General features: G+C 54.4%; 1 protein-coding gene and 1 long non-coding RNA gene across 2 annotated transcripts; both read right to left on the bottom strand.

Annotated features, from left to right (window-relative positions):
* Positions 1 to 8: 8 nt before the first annotated feature.
* Positions 9 to 5808, bottom strand: LOC123780842 (uncharacterized). The gene is made up of 3 exons (XR_006776531.2): positions 4718 to 5808; positions 2145 to 2192; positions 9 to 601 (listed from the first exon to the last, which is right to left on the bottom strand). It is a non-coding gene; the product is annotated as an uncharacterized LOC123780842 (long non-coding RNA).
* Positions 5809 to 6055: 247 nt separating this feature from the next.
* MB (myoglobin) lies at positions 6056 to 15831 on the bottom strand. The gene is made up of 3 exons (XM_045779999.2): positions 15653 to 15831; positions 10367 to 10589; positions 6056 to 6764 (listed from the first exon to the last, which is right to left on the bottom strand). The coding sequence occupies exons 1-3, from the start codon at positions 15745 to 15747 to the stop codon at positions 6618 to 6620; spliced, it is 465 nt and encodes a 154-aa protein (XP_045635955.1). The 5' UTR covers positions 15748 to 15831; the 3' UTR covers positions 6056 to 6617.
* Positions 15832 to 18981: the final 3150 nt, after the last annotated feature.

Here is an 18981-nt window from a genome sequence, read left to right as displayed (position 1 = left end):
GAGGGGAGCAGAGGGAGAGAAAAATCTCAAGCACGGGACCTGATCTTACAACTGTGAGATCACAAACTGAGCTGAAATCAAGAATCAGAGGCTTCACCCACTGAGCCACTGAGATGCCCAATAATTAATTTTTTTTTAAAGATTTTATTTATTTATTCGACAGAGATAGAGACAGCCAGCGAGAGAGGGAACACAAGCAGGGGGAGTGGGAGAGGAAGAAGCAGGCTCATAGCGGAGGAGCCTGATGTGGGGCTCGATCCCACAACGCCGGGATCACGCCCTGAGCCGAAGGCAGACGCTCAACCGCTGTGCCACCCAGGCGCCCCAATAATTAATGTTTTTAAATATCTAATATGATGGCCGTGGAGGCCGGACGTAGCGCTTGGGTGCTTGCCGCTCTGCATAGAATCGCTCCCAGGTGCATGGGGTTGGTGCACTGTCAGGATGGGCTGGGCTTTGCGGCAACATCCCAAAGTGTCCCCACTTCACAAGTTTCTTCTCCTCACATTTCACGTTCAGTGCGGCCGGCAGGGGCTCTGCTCTTCCTGGAGGGACCCAGCCCACCGCAGGGACTCCACGTAGACACCCACGGTCATAACCTCTGCGACAGGGAAGGGGTGTGGAGACCGTCACCGACTCTCCACACTTCCCCCAGAAGTGACGCACATCCACTCCAATGCCACCTACTATGTGCCCGAAAGGAGAGGACACTCAGAGTCCTGACAGACGTCTGTGATGACTGCACAGGCCCCGAAGGCCCACGGTGACACTCTGGCCGGGGGGGTGGGGGTGGGGTGCCATTTCTTTAAAATGGTGAACAGGTCTGAGTAAAGTTCCCAACCAAATCTTTTGTCCCCCCAACAATGCACCATATTTTTAAACAAACTGTTCAAAGATCGCGTATTTATAAGTTCTAGAATTTGGGGTAGATTCACCACGTGGTTTTTCCTGCACATTCTAGAACACCGGGTGTCCCTTCCTCCCCTTCTCCCACCTCATGTCAGCATCCTCATCGCTGCAACAAAACATCCCACAAACATACGACATGCCCCCAGCAGGGACAATACAGCCGCACTGAGAGCTGTCCATCTAGGCTCAGGGGCTGTAGCAAACCTTTTCCAGCAGAATAGCCCCTTTGGTTTATTCCCAATGAACTATCATGCAGAACCCCATGATACACATTGGTGGAAAGTACCAGTGCCCTGGGTGACGCGGGGACACCCATCCCACCCACCTCGCCCTCCCCCGCACGTGTCAGAGACCCTGGGTCCCCGGTGCCCAAACCCTGAGGCTCCACATAACCCCGGGTGCAAACTCACTGGGCCCGCAGAATCATCTCTGCCCTCTACAGCGTGCGGCGAGGGGGCCGTTCTGCCTTTGGAGTGTTTTGAACCTGATAAGTCTAATAATTTGTGAGACAACTTTTGATGAGCTGATTAAATGGACCTTGGGCACCACGGAGGGCAAAGGCCACCCCCCCTCCCCAGAACATCAGGAGCTCCATGCCTCGGACAAGATGCCGGTTTTCCCGAGGAGACGACGTCCTTCGATCAGTGGAAATATTTCCAGCAAAGCTCCTACTCTCCTAAATGTGTTAACATGGGCTCAATATTGCGTCTCTATTTCTGTGCGAACTGCCAGCACAGAAAGAATGTTCGCGTTTGTGGGGGATCTGCGGGCGGCCGGAAGGAGCAGAGTTGATGCGGGGCCATGGAAGGTGAGAGCTTTGGGGCTTTTTTTTTTTTTTTTAAAGACGCCCCTTTTGCTTGTTTGGGATCACGCAATGCATGGTCTGTGTGTGTGCGTGTGTGTGTGTGAGAGCGAGCAAGAGAAGCCACACTAGGAAGTATTAAACGTGAGATAGAATTGAGACCACCGATCAAATGGCGAAGGCGGGTGTGTGTTGTGGCAGGCTCCTCGACACCTGCCCCGCCAGCCTTTGCTGTGATAAGCCCTGATGCCTCCAGCTTGCTCGGCTAAGGGTTTGCCGACAGCTCGAAGGACTCGTCACGCACGTGGCTCTTGACCATGCATTGCTTCTGCTCTGCAGAGAGGACCCGGCCCCGGTGTCTATCCCGCCTTCCAGCTCCCCAGACTGGCTGCGCCCAGAGAGCACGGTCCCTGGCGGGTGCGGCGGAGCTCACCTGTGCGTCCCTGTGTGAAGGTCCTTGGCCGTCCTGGGGGCATGAGTCCTATGGATTTCAGAGTGGAGGGGAGGGGAGAGGTGAGACGGGCATTCACTGTCACACTCACACACGCAGATGCACACACACCAGGCGTCCTCACTGAGACACGGCACACGCGGCGACGGACAGACAGACGACTTCAGCAACCAGATATGCAGAACCAGGCTCCGCTGGGGCCTCCTGAATCACTTATTTTTAAAATGTTCTAGAGTTGACTGCATGCTCTTATGCCCACTAGAGAAAGAGGGCCGTGTAACTCCCGTGCTCGCCAAGACTCTCTGAGCAGCTGGCATGGAGGGGCGCGTGGGGCCAGCGGCCAGGGGTGCAGCAACGGTGAGCAAAACGCAGGGGACCCCTGCCCTCTGTGTCCGTTGCGGGAGAAACGAAACAAACAAGGGAAACACAATGGGTGTAAAATAACCAAATCCCTAATTATAAAGTCTGACACATTCTGGAAGCAGAGCAGACTAGGTAGGGCGAAATACACTCCACTCCTGATACCGGAATAACTCCGGATAAAAAACACTGGAAAAACTTCAGAAATGTAGAACTGGGGAAGGAAATAAGAGATCCCTACTCAGAGTGTAACATAGCAAAACGGTGGAAAACAGGAAAGAGTCATGGAAGGGAGTGTGAGTCAATCCAAAAAACAGGAATTCTCGGGGTACCTGGGGGCACAGTTGGTTGAGTGGCCGACTCTTGATTTCAGCTCAGGTCAAGATCTCGGGGTCCTGGGATCGAGCCCTGTATCTGGCTCCCTGCTCAGCGGGGTCTGTGCTCCCTCTCCTTCTGTCCCTCCCTGTGCTTGCTCTCTCTCTCTCAAATAAATAAATCTTTTAAATGAATAAATTAAATCTTTTATTGATTTGAGAGAGAGAGAGAGAGAGAGAGTGTGGGGAGGGGCAGAGGGAGAGGGAGAGAGAAACTTTAGCAGACTCCTTGCTGAGCTCTGAGCCTGACGTGGGGCTCGATCTCAGGACCCTGAGATCATGATCTGAGCTGAAATCAAGAGTCAGTTGCTTAACTGACTGAGCCCCCCAGGTGCCCCTCAGATAAATAAATCTTAACAATAACAACAACAACAACAAACCCCCAGGAATTCTAGAAGGAGATAATAAATGTAGGAAAGGCAACATTTGAATTAGATATTCTCTGTCGATATTTTATATAGTTTATTATCTATATTTTAAATATAAAATGTGAACTCTTACACATTTATATATACAAAATACGTATTTATAAAATATATATAAAAATAAATCCTCTTGGTTTGTTTTTCTGGAGAGCCCTGACTGATCTACCACCATCTTTGTGACGTCGGTCTGCCGTGATGGGGCCCCCGTCTCCCCAGATGCCTCAGGAGCCAACTTTACCGGCCTCCCTAGGCCCAGAGCCCTACGTGCACCCCCAAAGGCCTGTGTGCTTCACCACGGCCCCCACCCCGCCCCCCACCGTCCTGAAGCCCTCTTCCCTCCCCAGTCCCTCCCCACAGAAGATCCGTGAGAGCAGAGACCATGTCCGTTTTCCTCACGGCTGGGAGACTAGTCCCAGTCCCGAGCCCAACACACAGTATTTGCTCAATAAATATTCCTTGAATCCACGCAGAATAAACACAGTTGCGCGATTACATTTGTAAAATATTAGCCCCTACTACCCCCACCCCCTGCCCCCTGCCCCTGCCCCCTGCCCAGGATTTCTTTTCTTCTTTTGCTCTTTCCTTTTCACACAGCAAGGCATTTCTGAGCCCAAGCCTCAGGAAAAGACATGACAGCTGAAAGCAAGAAGAACACGTCTCTTGTGTGGATTTGCGGATTCAAAAGCTCAGGCCCTGAGAGCACCAGAAAGAACACAAAGGAAGGACAAAGATTTGGAGGAAACCGTGAGGCATCCCTGCTCCCCAGCCCGGAAAATAATGTTCTGCATACGTCAGGAAGAAGAAACAGACTGCCGTTGGTGGTGGTCCCCAGAGAAAGTAGTTCTGTCCCCTCTGGAGGCCACTGCTAGCTGGGAGGATGCCCGTGTGAATTAGGAAAAGGCACCCCTTCTGGGTACGTAGCTTGGCAACTGGAGCCCAGACTGGATGCAGCCCTTCATTGGATCCCTCCACCAGGGGCTCTTGTGGAGTGCACAACCTGTACAACCATACAGGGCAGCCCTGCACACCCCTGCCAAGCCCTGCAGGAGGCTGGGAAAGCTCAGACAAGCTCTGGGGTCTAAACACAGAGGAAATCTGTGCCTCCTGTCCCAGGTGAAGGCCTCATGGGGGAAGGGTGTCCCAAAGAAGAAGTGGCCCAGGGAGAAGGAGCCTCGGACAGCTTCAGGATTTCCTCAAGTGTCTGAGGAGGACACTAAGTGAAGACCAGGTGGGGTGCAGCATCCCTGAGGACCACTGGGAACAGGTGACAGCAACAGATTGCCACCTCCCCCCTGCACACGCACAACTCAGCACAGGTAAGCCCCCTTAGCATTAGCCAAAACCCCAGGGAAATGTGGACCCGGCAAGCAACCTCAAGGAGACAGAGATTAAGTACCTGCCACGTAGCCACAGTGAGGTTCCAAATAGAAAAGAGAAGCTGCATTTTGTGCACGTCAAGGTACAAACAGAGTTTTCTACCGGCCGTGCTCAACAAATATTCGTTGGATGCGTGCGGAATGAATGACAATTGGCTGGTGCTTCTCGGCAGCTCCGATTTTCTTCTGCCCTCATTTAATTATCAGACCACGTGGGGCCCGGACTAGACTGTCAATTGCTCGAGGGCAGGGAGCAGCCCGTTCAACTTTAAATCCTGCACACGCATCTACAGAGAACTGCTCCCAGCCTGGGCATTCAACTGAATGACCATATAAATGCATGGAATTTTCCCCACGCTCCAGGATCTCTCCCACCCTCTCAGATAGCAGACGAACCTACAAAGCCCGGAGCAGACCGGGTGGATGAGCCTTTTAGGATTGGAGACATGTCTACACGAGCAGAGGAGCTCCACCCTGTTCAGCTGTCAGGAACCTTGGCGTGGTCTGAGGTCAGGCTCATCGCAGGGGGTTGGGCCCCGGGGATTCAAGGGCAGGGGTGACTAGGTCACTTGCCCTGGGAGTTCCTGGAGCTTTATGGGCCCCAGGACTCGTGGCTTCCTGGAGTTGGTATCCTGCGTCTTAGGTGCTGTTCGAGGCCCTCCCGGCCTGGGCGCTCCGATGGACTCAGGCCACCTTTTCCGTGGCCCCTGTCCATGGTCTTGGCTCCAGCCTGCTGCCCGGCTGCCACGGTTGCATGCCAACGTTTTATTCTGGGTCCTCGCCGCAGTATCACACATTCCATCTGTGTGCTCGGCATTTGTAGGATGGAGCGTGTCTCCTGGCCTGTGTCTGTATGTTATTCCCCATGCGTCTGTCCTTTTTCTGTGGCCAGAAGGTCAGTGCCCGCCACTGGCTGGCCACCTCTTTGTCTCCCCAGCTGGATTCCCCGCTGCCTCCCCAGCTTTGAACCCGGATTTGCCGCCCAGAGCTGGTGTCCTTGGCGCGTTATTGAAGTTGCTGTAACCACGGTGACCGCCTCCCCCTGGGTCCTCTCCTCTGGGCACCCTGCAACTGTTTGCCTCTTACTACAAAGGTCTGCTCACCAGCCCACTTCCCCCACCAGACAGGTCTGTCCCCCCACCCCCCCAATTCCCCATGCCCAGCACTGTCCCCGCCACTGAGGGGAGATCTAAGGAAGGCAGATTCCTGTCCCTCTCTCCCTCCTGCCCCGTTTCCCTCCTGGCCTCCTCTCCCTCGGCCTCCGCCCCGCAGGGCTGTCTGCATACACAGTCCCAGCCATTTCTTTGGTGGGGCCCCTCCCCTTGCTCCAGGAGAGGAAGATCGCCAGGCAGAAGCTGTGATGTTGCAAGGTCTTTTATTAAAACCGGGTGAGTCACTCCATTTGCTGAGAAGGCACATTTATGTTCCAGACCCCCGCCGCCTCTCTCGGGATGGGTGTAGCTGTCCCACTCCGCGCAGACCTCTTCCTCACTGCAGACGGATGTTGGGGCGTGAGGGGAGTGATGGGTCAGAGCATCTTTATGGCGGGCCTTGGTTTATGGCTTGGATTTGGGATTAGAGGTGAGGGTGAAGGTGTCGTTGAGTTTGGAGGTTGGAGGAATTGGATTGGAGTTTAGGAGAGAGGCGAAGCCAGTGGGACCTGAACACCGCGGGCCACTGTGAGCCCAGGGCCGCACGTCTCCGGGTTCCCGGGGTGATGGCCCTCCACAAGGACCCCAGTCCCCAGGCCTGCCAAGCCACCGGAACAGCCTAGCCCAGCCCCTGCGCCTCTCCCACCCAGCTCTCATAACCAAAGCAGACACTCAGAAGCAAACACTACATGGCTACAGGAGATCCAGGCCCACCCGCTGCTAGGCCCCGGGACCCGAGTGGGTGGGGGTGGGGGAGGCATCCGGGGGCTTAGCCCTGGAACCCCAGCTCCTTGTACTTGGCAGCAATGTCATTCCGGAACAGCTCCAGGGCCTTCCTCATGGCCCCCTGGGCATCGGCACCGAAGTCCCCGGGATGCTTGCTCTGCAGGACCTGGATGATGGCTTCTGAGATGAACTGCAGGGGGAAGAAGGGAGGGGTTCTGGTCACAGGGGCGCACGAGCCAGGAGCCAGATGGGAATCAGACTGAATCCCACCTTCTCTTTATTCCATGGCCACTTATCGAGTGCTTATTAGACACCAGGCACGCTTTCCAGGGGTCTCTGTGGATTAATTCCTTCTCTCCCTACCAGCCTGTGAGATAGGTGCCATGGGGAACCAGGCCCATCTTGGTGCAGGAGCCCAGGGCACGGCCTCCATGCTGGCAGCAGAAAGGAAGGGAAATGCTCCCATTCTGTGGTTTTACCCAGGATTTTGGGGATGTAAAATCTAGAAATTTGTGTATATTTAATTTTTGCCTTTGATGGCTCAGTGTGGTTATTGCTCTAAGTAGCCTACGGGGGGGGGGCTGGTGGGAGTGGGGGGCAGAACATCATTTTTCTGTGCCAAGCACAGAGCTGGTGCTCAGAGTTCTTGGTGGGCGGGAAGGAGGGAAGACGAGGAAGGGCTGAGGCCTACGGCTCACCACCGGGACCCATCCTGTCCCGTACCAGCCTCGCTGTCCCCACGAGAGCTCAGACACCCACACCGTCATTACCAGGACCATTTACAGCACGGCTGCTTTAGCGACTGGAAGATCTCATGGGTGTAAAATGCTACTGGGCCCTTTTGACAGTTAGTCAAGATTTGATGCCAACCAAAACCCTGGCCCCTGGACCAAGCGGTGTCACTTTACAGAGGCCCAGATGGGAAAGTAGCCAGACTGAGGTCACATAGCAAGTGGACGGCAGAGCTGGAATTTGCAGCCAGGGGGCTGTGGACACATGGCTGCCCGAGCCAGGGACAGAGGCAGGGACTGCACCTCGGTTGGCTTTTCCCAGTTTCTCAGGGCGCCCCAAGTGCAAGGGATCACAGGCAGGTAGCAGTGGGGGGGGGGCACATGGTGACAGAGGCCTCAGGAGGCACACACAGCAACACCCAGTAAACATAGTTCTGCCTAGAAATAGGGACAGCGGGGTGCCCGCGGGGTTCAGTCCGTTGAGGTCAGACTCTTGGTTTCAGCTCAGGTCATGATCTCAGGGTCATGAGATCGAGCCCCACATTGGGCTCCATGTTGGGCATGGAGCCTGCTTCAGATTCTCCCTCTCCCTCTGCCCCTCCCCCATGCTCTCTCTCTCTCAAAAAAAAAAAAAAGGGAAAAAAAAGAAACGGACAGCTCCCTAAAAACCTGCCTTTGAGCAACGATCCGGACATACATTTAAGGTCCCCTCTAATTCCACCAATGTCGCAAAACAAAGTGGGGGTTCGGGCTGCCGTGAAGTCAGCCCTGCCCCTGGAGAATGTGGGAGACCCAGGTTCTAGGCTCCACTCTGCCGTGACCCCCATGGGTGACTTCACCCTAAAACAGGGGCTCAGCTGACTGCATCGCGTCCCATCACTTCGCCTTTCCTGAGTCTGGGGCACGGCCACTAATATCCGGGAAAGTATGGCCTGGGGCAGCCGGACAATTGAGAAAAGTTGCCCTTGGCACCCAGCCCCTTTCTGTGGCCCCGCACTTCCCGGCGGGAGGTAGCAGCCCTTTAGGAAGAGCACAGAAGGAGGTCCCACAGTGAGGGGGAGAGCAGACACGGGGCTTCGTCTTAGATGCTGCAGGATTTATGCAGTAAAAGAAACGTATTTTAAGTAGACCCGGTTTCTAAGTCCACTTGGATACATCGTTTTCTCTTTCTGAGCCTGCTTTCTTGTCCCCCAAGAGGGGATGGCCATTCAAGGTGTATTGTGAGCCCACCACATGCCACTGGGGTTCAGAAATGGGAGAGCCAGGATCCGCCCTTGGGGAGCTCATGTCCCAGCCAGGAGACAGCTGGGTAAAGACATAAATCCCAGTACAGCCGGGCAGGCGCCAGGACAAAGGATGAGGATAAAGCTGCTTTGCAGGGGGTGCCGGGGGACGCTGGGGGATGGAGCAGCTGACTGCCACAAGCAGAGGGGGTGGCTTCTAAGCGGGACCCTGGAGGATGGACAGGGGTCTGCTGCCAAGAGAAGATGGGCAGGGCAGGGGCCGCAGCATGCGCGGAATCTCAAAGGCAGGACCCGCTCCTCACGCGTGCGATGCTGGGGGGGATGGGCAGCCAGGGTTGTCTACATATGATTTGTGGGGCAGCTGGGGTGCAGGGAGGTGAGGCTGAGAGGCTAAAGACAGGGGTCGTGGTGGTTGATGGGAGACATTGTGCCACAAGGGATTAAGAGCTCGAGTTCCCAAGTACTGTAGATCAGACTGTACCTACTGGCTTATTAGCTGTGTGACCTTGGGCAAGCTACTTCAGCTCTCTGAGCCTTCGGTTTCCAAATCTATAAAGTGGGTCTGAGAAAGGTACCTGTCTGGCACAGAGTGCGCTAAGTGCCTGTCCCCTGTCTTCTCCTTCTTCCTTGGTAACAGAACACTAGCGGTAGTTAGAGTGGAAATAGACTATAATTCCCAGCTTTCCATGTACACAGGTGTGGTCTTATCACTAACTTCTGGCCAGTGACACGTAAACAAAACTGTTGCATGGGATTTCTGTGACTCCTTACAAGAGAGTTTTCCTCTCTTCCTCCTGCTTCCTGTTTGGAATATGGACCAGATGGCTGGAGCTCTAGCAGCCATCTTGGACCATGAGTCAAGTGTGAGGACTCATGACAACTTTGGTAGCACAGAAAGAGCCTGCATCCCTGGTGGCTGTCCATACCAGATCTGGACTCCCCACCTCTGAACTTCCTTTGTGTCAGAGACAAAAGAAGACCTTAGGTGCAGTTCCTCACCTCGGGGAGACTGAGAATTCTATGCAGCGATCCAGGTGAATGCTTACCATGGCCCATCCTCACAGGTAGCTATGACCACGATCTTTATCCTCATCACTGCACCAGCCTGCCCGCTGCTCCCGTTCCCACGGGTTGCACCTATCCCTCAGGCCCTTTATCCCCCAGATCTCAGTGCTCCCTCCCTCCACACCCCTCCTCCCACTGCTTATAAAGGCAGGACCCGCAGCTCAGGCTCTCCCCTGCCCACCCAACTTCTCAGCCCATTACAGGAGGTTCAGATCAATTCCCTTTGCCTAGGACACCAGGGCTCTCTCTTTTTTCATTTGTAAAGATGCCAGAATGAGTGGCACCAGTCTGCTGGCCACCCCACCCCAGGATGGAGCCCCGGCTACCATACTGGGGCTCCCCGTGTTTCAGGGGTTAGGACTGCAGCGGGGGGGGGCGGGGTCTGGAGGAACAGAGCCCTAGTTTGAATCCCGGGAGTGTGCCATGGACAAGCTAATGCCCTCCTTGTGCCTCAGTTTACTCATCTGCCCAGCGGGTACAATAATGGTGCCTTCCCGTGAGGGGAATGCAGGGGGTGCACCCAATAGCCACCCTCCCCTTCTTCCCCCAGATGACATACTGATTTGGGGGAGAAGTGGGTTTACTCTCAGTGACCCCAGGAGGAAGGCAAAGTGGGCGACAGCTCAGTTTATGGTTGAGGGCACCAGGGCACAAAAAGGAACATCGTGGGCCGAGTGGGGACTCGAACCCAAATCACATCCCTCAGAGGCCTGTCCTTCCGCCCTCCCACCTGTCCCTGCCCTGCCTCCCACCTCCAGGTACTTGATGGGGATCTTGTGCTTGGTGGCATGTGACTGAGCCAGGGGCTTCAGCTCCGCCTCGTGATGCCCCTTCTTCTTGAGGATGCCCCCCAGGGCGGTGAGCACCGTGTTGCCATGCTTCTTCAGGTCCTCAGAACCCTTCATCTCATCCTCTGACTTCAGATGCTTGAACTTGTCGAACTTCTCCAGGGTCTCGGGGTGGCCCTTGAAGAGCCTGTGGGTACAAGGAGGGTGGGCGTCAGACGCAGGAACGCGCAGTGGGGTCTGGAGGTGGCCAGACCCGAGTGCCAGGCTGGGCTTCCCTACTTCTCAGCTGTGTGACCTTGGGCAAGTCACTCTACCTCTCTGTGCTTCTGCTTCCTCACCCAAGCAAAGGGGATAACCAGTCCCTACCCGTAGCAGCAGCGCTGCGACTAAATGAGAGCGTACACGCGGAGCGTGTGCAGTGCGCCGTAGGAAGTCTCCCCTTTATGACTAGTTTTCATCCTCACGACCTGCCTCTTCAGCATTGCTGCTGTGAGAGGCAGGAGGGAAGCACATGTCTGCACGGGTCCCTGGCTTCACCCCCATTTTCTCTAAGTTGTTCGGAGAGTAGGGGACTAACTGGAAACGGGTAGAGGAGGGGGAGGTGGGGGTACCGGGGCCCGAGGACCCTGGGTTTGTTGAGTACCTCCTGTGTGCCAGGCGCTGTGCCAGGCTCTGCACCTACACCCCCTTTGGGGTCCCACTATTCCCACTTTACAGATGAGGGAACAGAGGCTCAGAGGTGGGAAGGCGTAACTCGACATTACAGGGCTGCTGTGCGGAAAGGCCAGCCCAAAACAGGTCTGAGTGACTCAAAAAACAGACCAGGCAGGGGACCATCTCTGCAGCTTCCTGCCTAGGGATCATCCTTCGGTTGCTTGAATACTTTCAGCTATAGGAGGCTCACTACTACCTGTGAGGGCCACTCCACTCCAGATTGGCTCTCAGGCTCAGAAATCTCTGGCTTGTTTTGCTCAGACACCCTGTCCCTCCTAGGCTCCTCACAGTATGGGTGGTGAGGCCCGGGGGGAGCCACCTGCCAAAGACCGGGTCCCTGCTCCTGCCAGGGAGCCAGGGAGTTGAAAGCAGAGGGACTCTGCCCGTGAACCCAAGTAGCACCTGTACCCTCAGACCTCAGCGTTTCCTGCTGTGGAAAGGTAGATGTTATTAAAGGGAGTCCTACCTGCAGCCCAAATGGCCATGGTTCTCCCCATTTCACCTGTGGGTGAACGGACCACAGAGGTAAGTGATGTGCCCAGGGTCACAGGGCTGGCCGGTGGCAAAGCCCACCGCAGAGACTGGATGGTTCTAGAGCTCATGCTCTCTGTGTCTTGTGTCACGCCCTGAAATGTTTGCGGGAGTGACCCTGTGTGCCCAGGCTTTCCCTCCTCCTGTCTAATGGCTTCAGGTCCTTGGAAAGTCCTTCTTGCCTACCTTCCTGGCTCTGCCACAGCCTCCAGCCCTGCTGGGGACACACTCCAGTTTGTGGAAGCATCTCACAGCACACACCCATATTCACGTGCATGCACACCCAGACACACACAAGTGTGCACCGGCTCGCACCGACAGGGAGCTCGCCCTTCTCCCAGGAACGAACCCCTCCTGTTTCCCTAGAATGCCTGGGGCTGTCCACGCCCTGCCCAATGTCACCACCTCACCAACCCCCTCCCCGGACCCCGCCAAGCCCTGTGCCTCACTGACAGCTCATCTCTGGCACTTTTTGCTCGAGGGTCCCTGAACTCCTATTATTATCTGGTGACAATGATCCTTGAACTCCTGCCTGACAGATGGGAGATCTAGCACCTACAGGGGAAGGTCAGACGGAGGTCAGGACATGGGAGAGAGCCTCTCTGGGGCAGATGAGGGCCAAGGACCTGGTACCCAAGGCAGCCAGGGGTCTCAGATATTCTGGGAGGCCCCCAGATGTGTGGGAGAAAGGACACGGGACTAAGAATTATGGAAGCTGAGTTCTGGTCCCTGCTCTGTCTCCAATGTGCTGGGTGATGTTGAAGAAGTCACTCAACTTCTCTGGGTCTTGGTTTACCCATCTATAAACCAAAAGCGTTGGTCTAGCTGATATTTCAGCCTCCAAATTCTAAGGCTTGACCCCTGCCTCACCTTCCACTCTCCACCTGTGAGCCAGCAAGGAAGCCCAGATTTACCTTCATCGGAGTGGGAAAATTGATCTAATCCATGCCCACCAGATCATTCTGGAACCACTCAGCTGCCTCCCTTCCTCGGCCCACAGTCTTGCAGCTGGGAGGCCCCGGCAGCCACAGAAGGCCACATGTGGATTTACCTAAGGGCAGGTCCCTGCGAATGGACAAAGGAAGCCCTCACCCTGTGGAGAAGGACGGACAGATTTCCTCCACCGTTGCAGAAGCCCTCACTTGCCTCGTGTTGTCATCTTCCCTCCTGTGTCCACCTGCCTTGCCTATCACAGGCCTGCAGGCAAGTCAGCGAGAAAGGAGGCCACCTCCCAGCTGTCCTCTGACCTGAGGCCCGATTGGACACCCACATGGAGGACTAGAGGACTCGGACCTGCAGAGCACCTTCTCTGCTCCAGACTGAAGAACCGGACTGAGGAGGGGTCCCCTCTCTGCTGTGTAGCATGGGGCCCCAGAGCAGGCATGTGATAAGCGGGGGTCCACACTGCCTGGGTTTGAATTCCAGCTGTGTGACTTTGGGCAAGTCACTTAACCTCTCTGTTCGGGGTGGTGATCGTAGTATCTACCTCACAAGGCACTTGGGAGGCTTTAGTGAGTTAATATACACAGAGCCAGGCGGTGTGTACTGGGTAAATATTTGCTGTCCTTCCGCCTCCTCATTTTTGCTACCGCCATTATCACCGCCATGGCCACCACTGTCACTGTCATCGTCATCGTCATCAGGATCGGGAATTTGGAGTTCTGTCTATAGCCGCCCCTGGCTGGCTGAGACCCTCAGACCCTGTTTCCTCCCTGTAACATGGGAAGTATTGGCCACCAGCAGCGATTCTTAAACTTTTGATGGCCTCAAAATTCTTTGTCCAAATGCACAAATAAAGTGAAAAGGGTTTGGGCAAGAGAAGGAAAGGCAGGGGCACACTCGGCAGCCCCCTCCCTCCTGGACCCCCCTCTCCTAGAGCCAGGCTCTCCAACTGAGCTTCTGGCTTTTATGTTCTAGACCTTTGTGATCATGTACTTGGAGTGAAGCCCTCCTCTGTGTTCTGTTAGCAGGCTCAGCTGAGCAGAATCCACTGTCTTTTAGAATCAGGGGAAGAGGAGAAATGACCTTGCCAAGGTCAGTAAGGAAGCCCAGGCTCAGCATCTGGAACAGAACCAAGAGGCCAGCTCCCACAGAGGCACGTGCAGCCCTGGGAGTAGGCACCCCTCCCCACCCTCTACACGCAGGGGAGCCCTCCTCCCCAGACCCCAAACGCTAAGAGGGCAGAACCAGTTGGCATGGTCTCTGCACATCCCATGGCCTAAGACGTGACAAGACATTGGTCTTTCTGGGACCTTCCAGGGGCCGGAATCGCAGGCATCACATCTCATCCCTGGCCCCTGGCCACTGGCAGGTCTCCCTGATCCACCCTGGGCAGGGAGGGAATGTTTCCCTTGATGACATAATACCCCAAGCCTCCTTCAAGTCCCTGCCTTGGGGGCTGGCAGCCCCCAGATCACTTTGGAGGGACTCGTGCTTTGCAAATTGGTCCCCAACCCCAACTACCCCGACTCTCCTCTCCAAAAGCAAGGCAGGAGCACAGGCTCAGGGAATGCCAAGGCATGAGAGCAGAAAGGGGCTTCAGAGACCCTGGCGGACAATCGCTTCACTCAACCAGTAGGCAAAGGGGACCCAGAAAGGAGGAGGAACTTGTCCAAGGTCACACAGCAAACGGGGCTGAGGAGCAGATATCAACTTGGGGGAACTTCTGTCCTACGAAACAGGACCTGTCGCAGCCCCAGCAGCCTGCTGTCAGGGACAGGAGGAGAAAGACATAAGGGAACACCCCCAGGATGCCAGCCAGCATCAACATAACTTGACCATCCTTCCCCAAGTGTTTCTAGCGTGGACCACTAAGGGCTCGGACTTCGGATCGCAGAGCTCACGGGACTGGCCTTCTCCCCAGACATGGGAGCTGGAAATGAGTGAAGCCCAAGGGAGACTGAAAAGACATCTGAATGGAAAGGAAAACCTGGCTCCCAAAGAAGGAGAAACTCATCTGTAATTGAAGTGTGAACCACAATCCATTCCCTCGTGGCAGCTCCGGGGTCCACTTGCTCCCAGATGCAGACACGTTGATTTATGCCCCATTAGATATTTGACTTGCGCTGGCCCAGAGCACGAGATCAGGAGAAGAGGGATCTAGCACTATCTGGGGTTCAGGGCAATGAAAAAATAAAATCCCACAGGCCATTCTTTATGTACAAAGCTTGGAATTTTGTTCTCTTTTGTTTATTCAGGAACCCCTTGCTGTAGCAGTGAAGATAAGCTTGGAGACCGCCCCATTCAGAGTTCTCAAATTCAAGACTTCCTCAACATCAAATGTCACGAATGGGCCTCTGTCTTTTGTTGTCTAATCCTAGTGCAGTGAAGGTCCTTAGTCTGGTTCCATCCATAACAATTACTAACACCCTCCAGAACCTGCCATATTCCAGGAACAGTGCCAGGCCCTCTACATGCACGATCTTATTCAATTCTCACTTCCACTCTAAAATGTAGATATTAGCATTTCCTCCCATTGTATAGGAGAGGAAATTGGACCCAGAGAGGCTGTGTACCTTCCCAAAGGTCACACAGCAGCTCAGTGGCAGAGCCCATTCTAGAGCCACGGGTCTCATCTTGAAGACCACGTCTTAGCCTTGACAGTTCAGAGACCTTAATGGACTTGTGACTTGAGGGAGGTCCTGTTCCTCTCAGGTCCTTTTTGTCCTCCGCCATTAAGTGAAGTGGCTGTACAAGATCTCTCAGGGCCCTTGTAATCAATGTCTACAATTCTAGGATTCCTCTTGGTAGGTGCTAGGCATCCAGGGTTTGAGCACCAGGCTTCTCCTGCTGCTGACACAGGAATGAGCTGGATCTCTTTTCCTCTCTTCCTTTCTGGACTCAAGTCCCTGACACTTACGAGCAAAGAAGAATCAAGTGGGGGTTTTAATAAACGCAATTGACGTAGCCAACTGGTCAACCCCAGGCAAACGTTCCACCCTATAGACACATACCCTTGATCTTTGGGGAGTGGGTGACAGAGGCAATGGGATCTCTTCCTTTTACCTGATGAGGACCTCCTGCCCATGGCCCGCGAGGTCAGCCTCTACCTTCCCCCAGACGTTCAGCACCAACTGCCATTCCCCGTCGCTGAGCCCCATGGTGTGGTCTGAAGAAGACAAAAAGAGCAAGTCCGGGCTGACTCGGTGTCCTGGCTCTGACAGCTGGGGTTTGAGATCGCCTGGCCCCAAAGGGATTTTATACTTTCCCTGAAGCTTGGCACAGATCACTTGACGGCTTGCTCACTCTTTCTCCTCCTCCTCCTCCTCCTCCCTCCCTTTCATGCGGGGTCTAATCTTTTCCTTTCTGTAGCTCTCACATGGAAGCTATTTTGGGTCAGGTGCCATTGTGGGGAGGTAGGACAACTCAGGCCACAGGGGCGTGGGGGTGTTTGTGTGTGTGGCAAGAGCAGGGAGGAGGCTGGGCCACTGTCTGGAGTCTCAGAGGCCAGCAGAAAGGGCACCACCAAGGCTGACGCCAACAGCCTGAAACTCAACTCGCCCTGTTGTCAACCATCCCAGGGGGAACTGTCATATTTCCAAGCTCGGCAGCAGCACTCTGGCTGGCCCTGGGGCTGGCCCTTCACAGTCTCCTTGTCCACAGTCCTCCCACTCTGCCAGAGTGCCCCTCACCCAGCCAGCAGTTGGGGGGAAGGAGCCAAGGTGGTTCCTGCTCAGAGGTGGGCGAACCCAGGCCAGTCCATAGCCTCTCGGAGTCTGAATTTTCCCACTCCATCCAGAAAACTCCTGGCTTCGTGGCCTTCATGACCTTGCTCAAATATTTCCTTCTGAGAAATTTTGCTTGACCTCCCCCCTTGAGGCCCAATTAATTTCTTGCTCCTTCCATTTACTCGTAGGTACTCCTGTTGAGCTGTTTCCTTCATTGCGCCATATTTCTTAGCTTCCATGCTGGCTCCGCCGTGAGTGTAAGCAGCAGCCGATACGCGCTCTGAGCCCTTTACATTGGTAATTTGTTTAATCCCTCGACAGCCCTATCTCTATGATAGATATAACATTATCTTCGTTTAATCGAGGAGAAGTTTGGGACGCTTGCCACGGTCACATAGTTGATGGTAGAGACCTGGGATTTGAACCCAGAAAGTCAGGCTCTTGAGTCCAGGCTCCTGAATACCTTATTTTGATTTTCAGACCAGCAGGAGCTCTGTTTTATTCACTTATGTGATCTCTCGGACTTCACACAGGGCCCGGTACCAAATCAGAACGGAGTAAATGTTTGTTGAATAAAAATATAGATGGCCTCGTACGAAAGGCAAGTGAAGATGATCGGCCTTCTTTATATTTACCCACCATCCATCCATCTATCCTCTGCCCATCATCCATTTATCCGTCCATCCATCCATCCACCCACCTGCTCACCCATCCATCATCCGTCCATCCATCATCTGTCCAACACATAATCACAGAATACCTACTGTGTGGTGGAAACCGCTAAGTGCCGAGGACAACAAAACTAAACGAACACATCCTTGTGTTCAAGAAACTCACAGGAGCTTAGGGAGACAAAAGGAAAAAGCTTGCAGTACAGTTGATGTAATGCTATGATCGAGGCACACAGGCCCTTCCTTCCATCTACACAGGATTTTACAGTCTACCAAGTGCCTCCTTGGGCAGGATTACATCTGATTTTCACAATGGCCCTACAAGGTAATTAGCATCACCCCATTTTATAGCTGTGGACAATGAGGTTCAGAAAGAATGAGCAAGTGTCTTGGCTGTCCTGGGTCTGTATCAGACACGGCAGGTATGACTACCCCACATACACAGCTCTTTCTAAAAGCAACTGCCCTGCCCCAGCCCCTCCATGACCACGTAGGTCATGGTTCTTTCCCCCACACTACCCCCAGTCACAGGTGACTGGACTGGGGCAGTCACGAAACCTGAGGCAACCAATGGCAGGGCTTTGTCCAACAGCCAGTGCCTATTAGCTACACCAATCAGATCCCCTTTGCAAAATATGAACAGGGTCTTTGGCAAGAATTGTCTAGGTGGTAGGAAATGCGGCATTGAAGAGAGTCCGTTTCATGGCCAGCACCGAGTAAGAACCCCAAGCGGAACGCTCTTTAGTGTAACCTAGGGGTCCAGAGTTCACTCCATTCTCTGCCAAGCCGGGCCCAATTACCATTTGGGGATCACCATGAGTTGCCACTTCCTATAGGACCCCTCATGTGTCCTTTTGGTGAGCCCCATCTATTGATTTCTTGAACTAGTTCCTTTCTAACCAGGACACCGAGCTCCAGGAGTCCCGCACGAGGCTCCTGTTAACCCGGGGATGCAGAGCCCATCCGCCGTTCCCAGTGGAGGCTGTAATTGCAGAATGAGTAGTAGCTAAGGAGGAGACAGGGATGGGCAGGAGGCTGGGGGCGGGGGCTATCCTATGTCTATTGGTTCAGCAGCCCTGGACTAAGGGCTTACTCTGGGCCAGGTCTAGAAACAAGAGGAAAGGCAACTCTGGGAGGGTCTGCCAAGGGCTCAGACCCTCAGCAGCTGCAGCCCCTTGTCCCGGTCACTCGCAGGAGGCTGAGCCCCGCGCGGTGGCACGGCAGGGCAGGGCAGGGCAGGGCGGCGCGGTGCCCCATCGGGCGGTAAGGGAACAGGGCCCTGGCAAGGATGTGCGCCCGCCACCCGGGGCTGGTAAGCAGGAGCTGGATCCAATCTGAAGCCACAGCTCTGCCATCTCCAGCCTCCGAGCTGTCTGGGGACAGCCTGAGCATTTAAAAGCTCATCAAATCATTACCGATGCTAAAGGGTTTAATACTTAGCTGTCATCCCTTGGCAGGCGGCCCCATTAACTGGCGTGCTCGCGGAGACCTGTGGCTTTGAAGTCGATGGACCTTTTAAGTTTTACCATTTAAGCTAATAGGAAGGAGCCGACATCTGTTTGCACTTATACATTTCTACAACAGAACAGGCATTACCTAACAGTTGCCATGGCTACCTGGAGTCGCCAGCTTTGTTTGGGGGCTATAATTATCCCTGCGACAGTCTTCAAATGGCCGGGGCAAGGAAGCTGGAGATGCACGAAATAGGAAAACCTCCAGCAGCCTTCGACTCGCGTGTCGCACACGCACACGCACAGAGGTGGGCTGGTTTGACACCCAGCAGGGCAAAACTTCATTGCTCCAAGTCGGATCTGCCCCATCCTCTTTCTCCTCTCATGTCACAGGATCCTTTGAATGTAAAAATCTCAGACGTGTAGGATCATTCTCAAGTCTTCACATTTTAGGGTCTTGAGATCCCAGAGTTAAAATTCTGGAGCGCCAAAGTCTTCAACCTTGGCCACTCTGGAAAGGGGCGCTAGACTCCAGAGTCGTAGAA

Source organism: Ursus americanus, chromosome 17, assembly GCF_024610735.1.
Source record: "Ursus americanus isolate L20-20 chromosome 17, mUrsAme1.1.p, whole genome shotgun sequence".
Taxonomy (NCBI): Eukaryota; Metazoa; Chordata; class Mammalia; order Carnivora; family Ursidae; genus Ursus; species Ursus americanus.
Note: the sequence above shows the minus strand (reverse complement) of the source record. Positions and strands in the feature narration are given on the sequence as shown.

Excerpts from the sequence above, each read along its gene's own strand:
- MB (XM_045779999.2), bottom strand. The coding sequence starts at position 15,747 with ATGGGGCTCAGCGACGGGGAATGGCAGTTGGTGCTGAACGTCTGGGGG. Across the intron at positions 10,590-15,652 it reads GGGCAGGAGGTCCTCATCAG|GCTCTTCAAGGGCCACCCCG; the intron begins GTAAAAGGAAGA and ends TTGTACCCACAG. Across the intron at positions 6,765-10,366 it reads TCCCCATCAAGTACCTGGAG|TTCATCTCAGAAGCCATCAT; the intron begins GTGGGAGGCAGG and ends TTCCCCCTGCAG.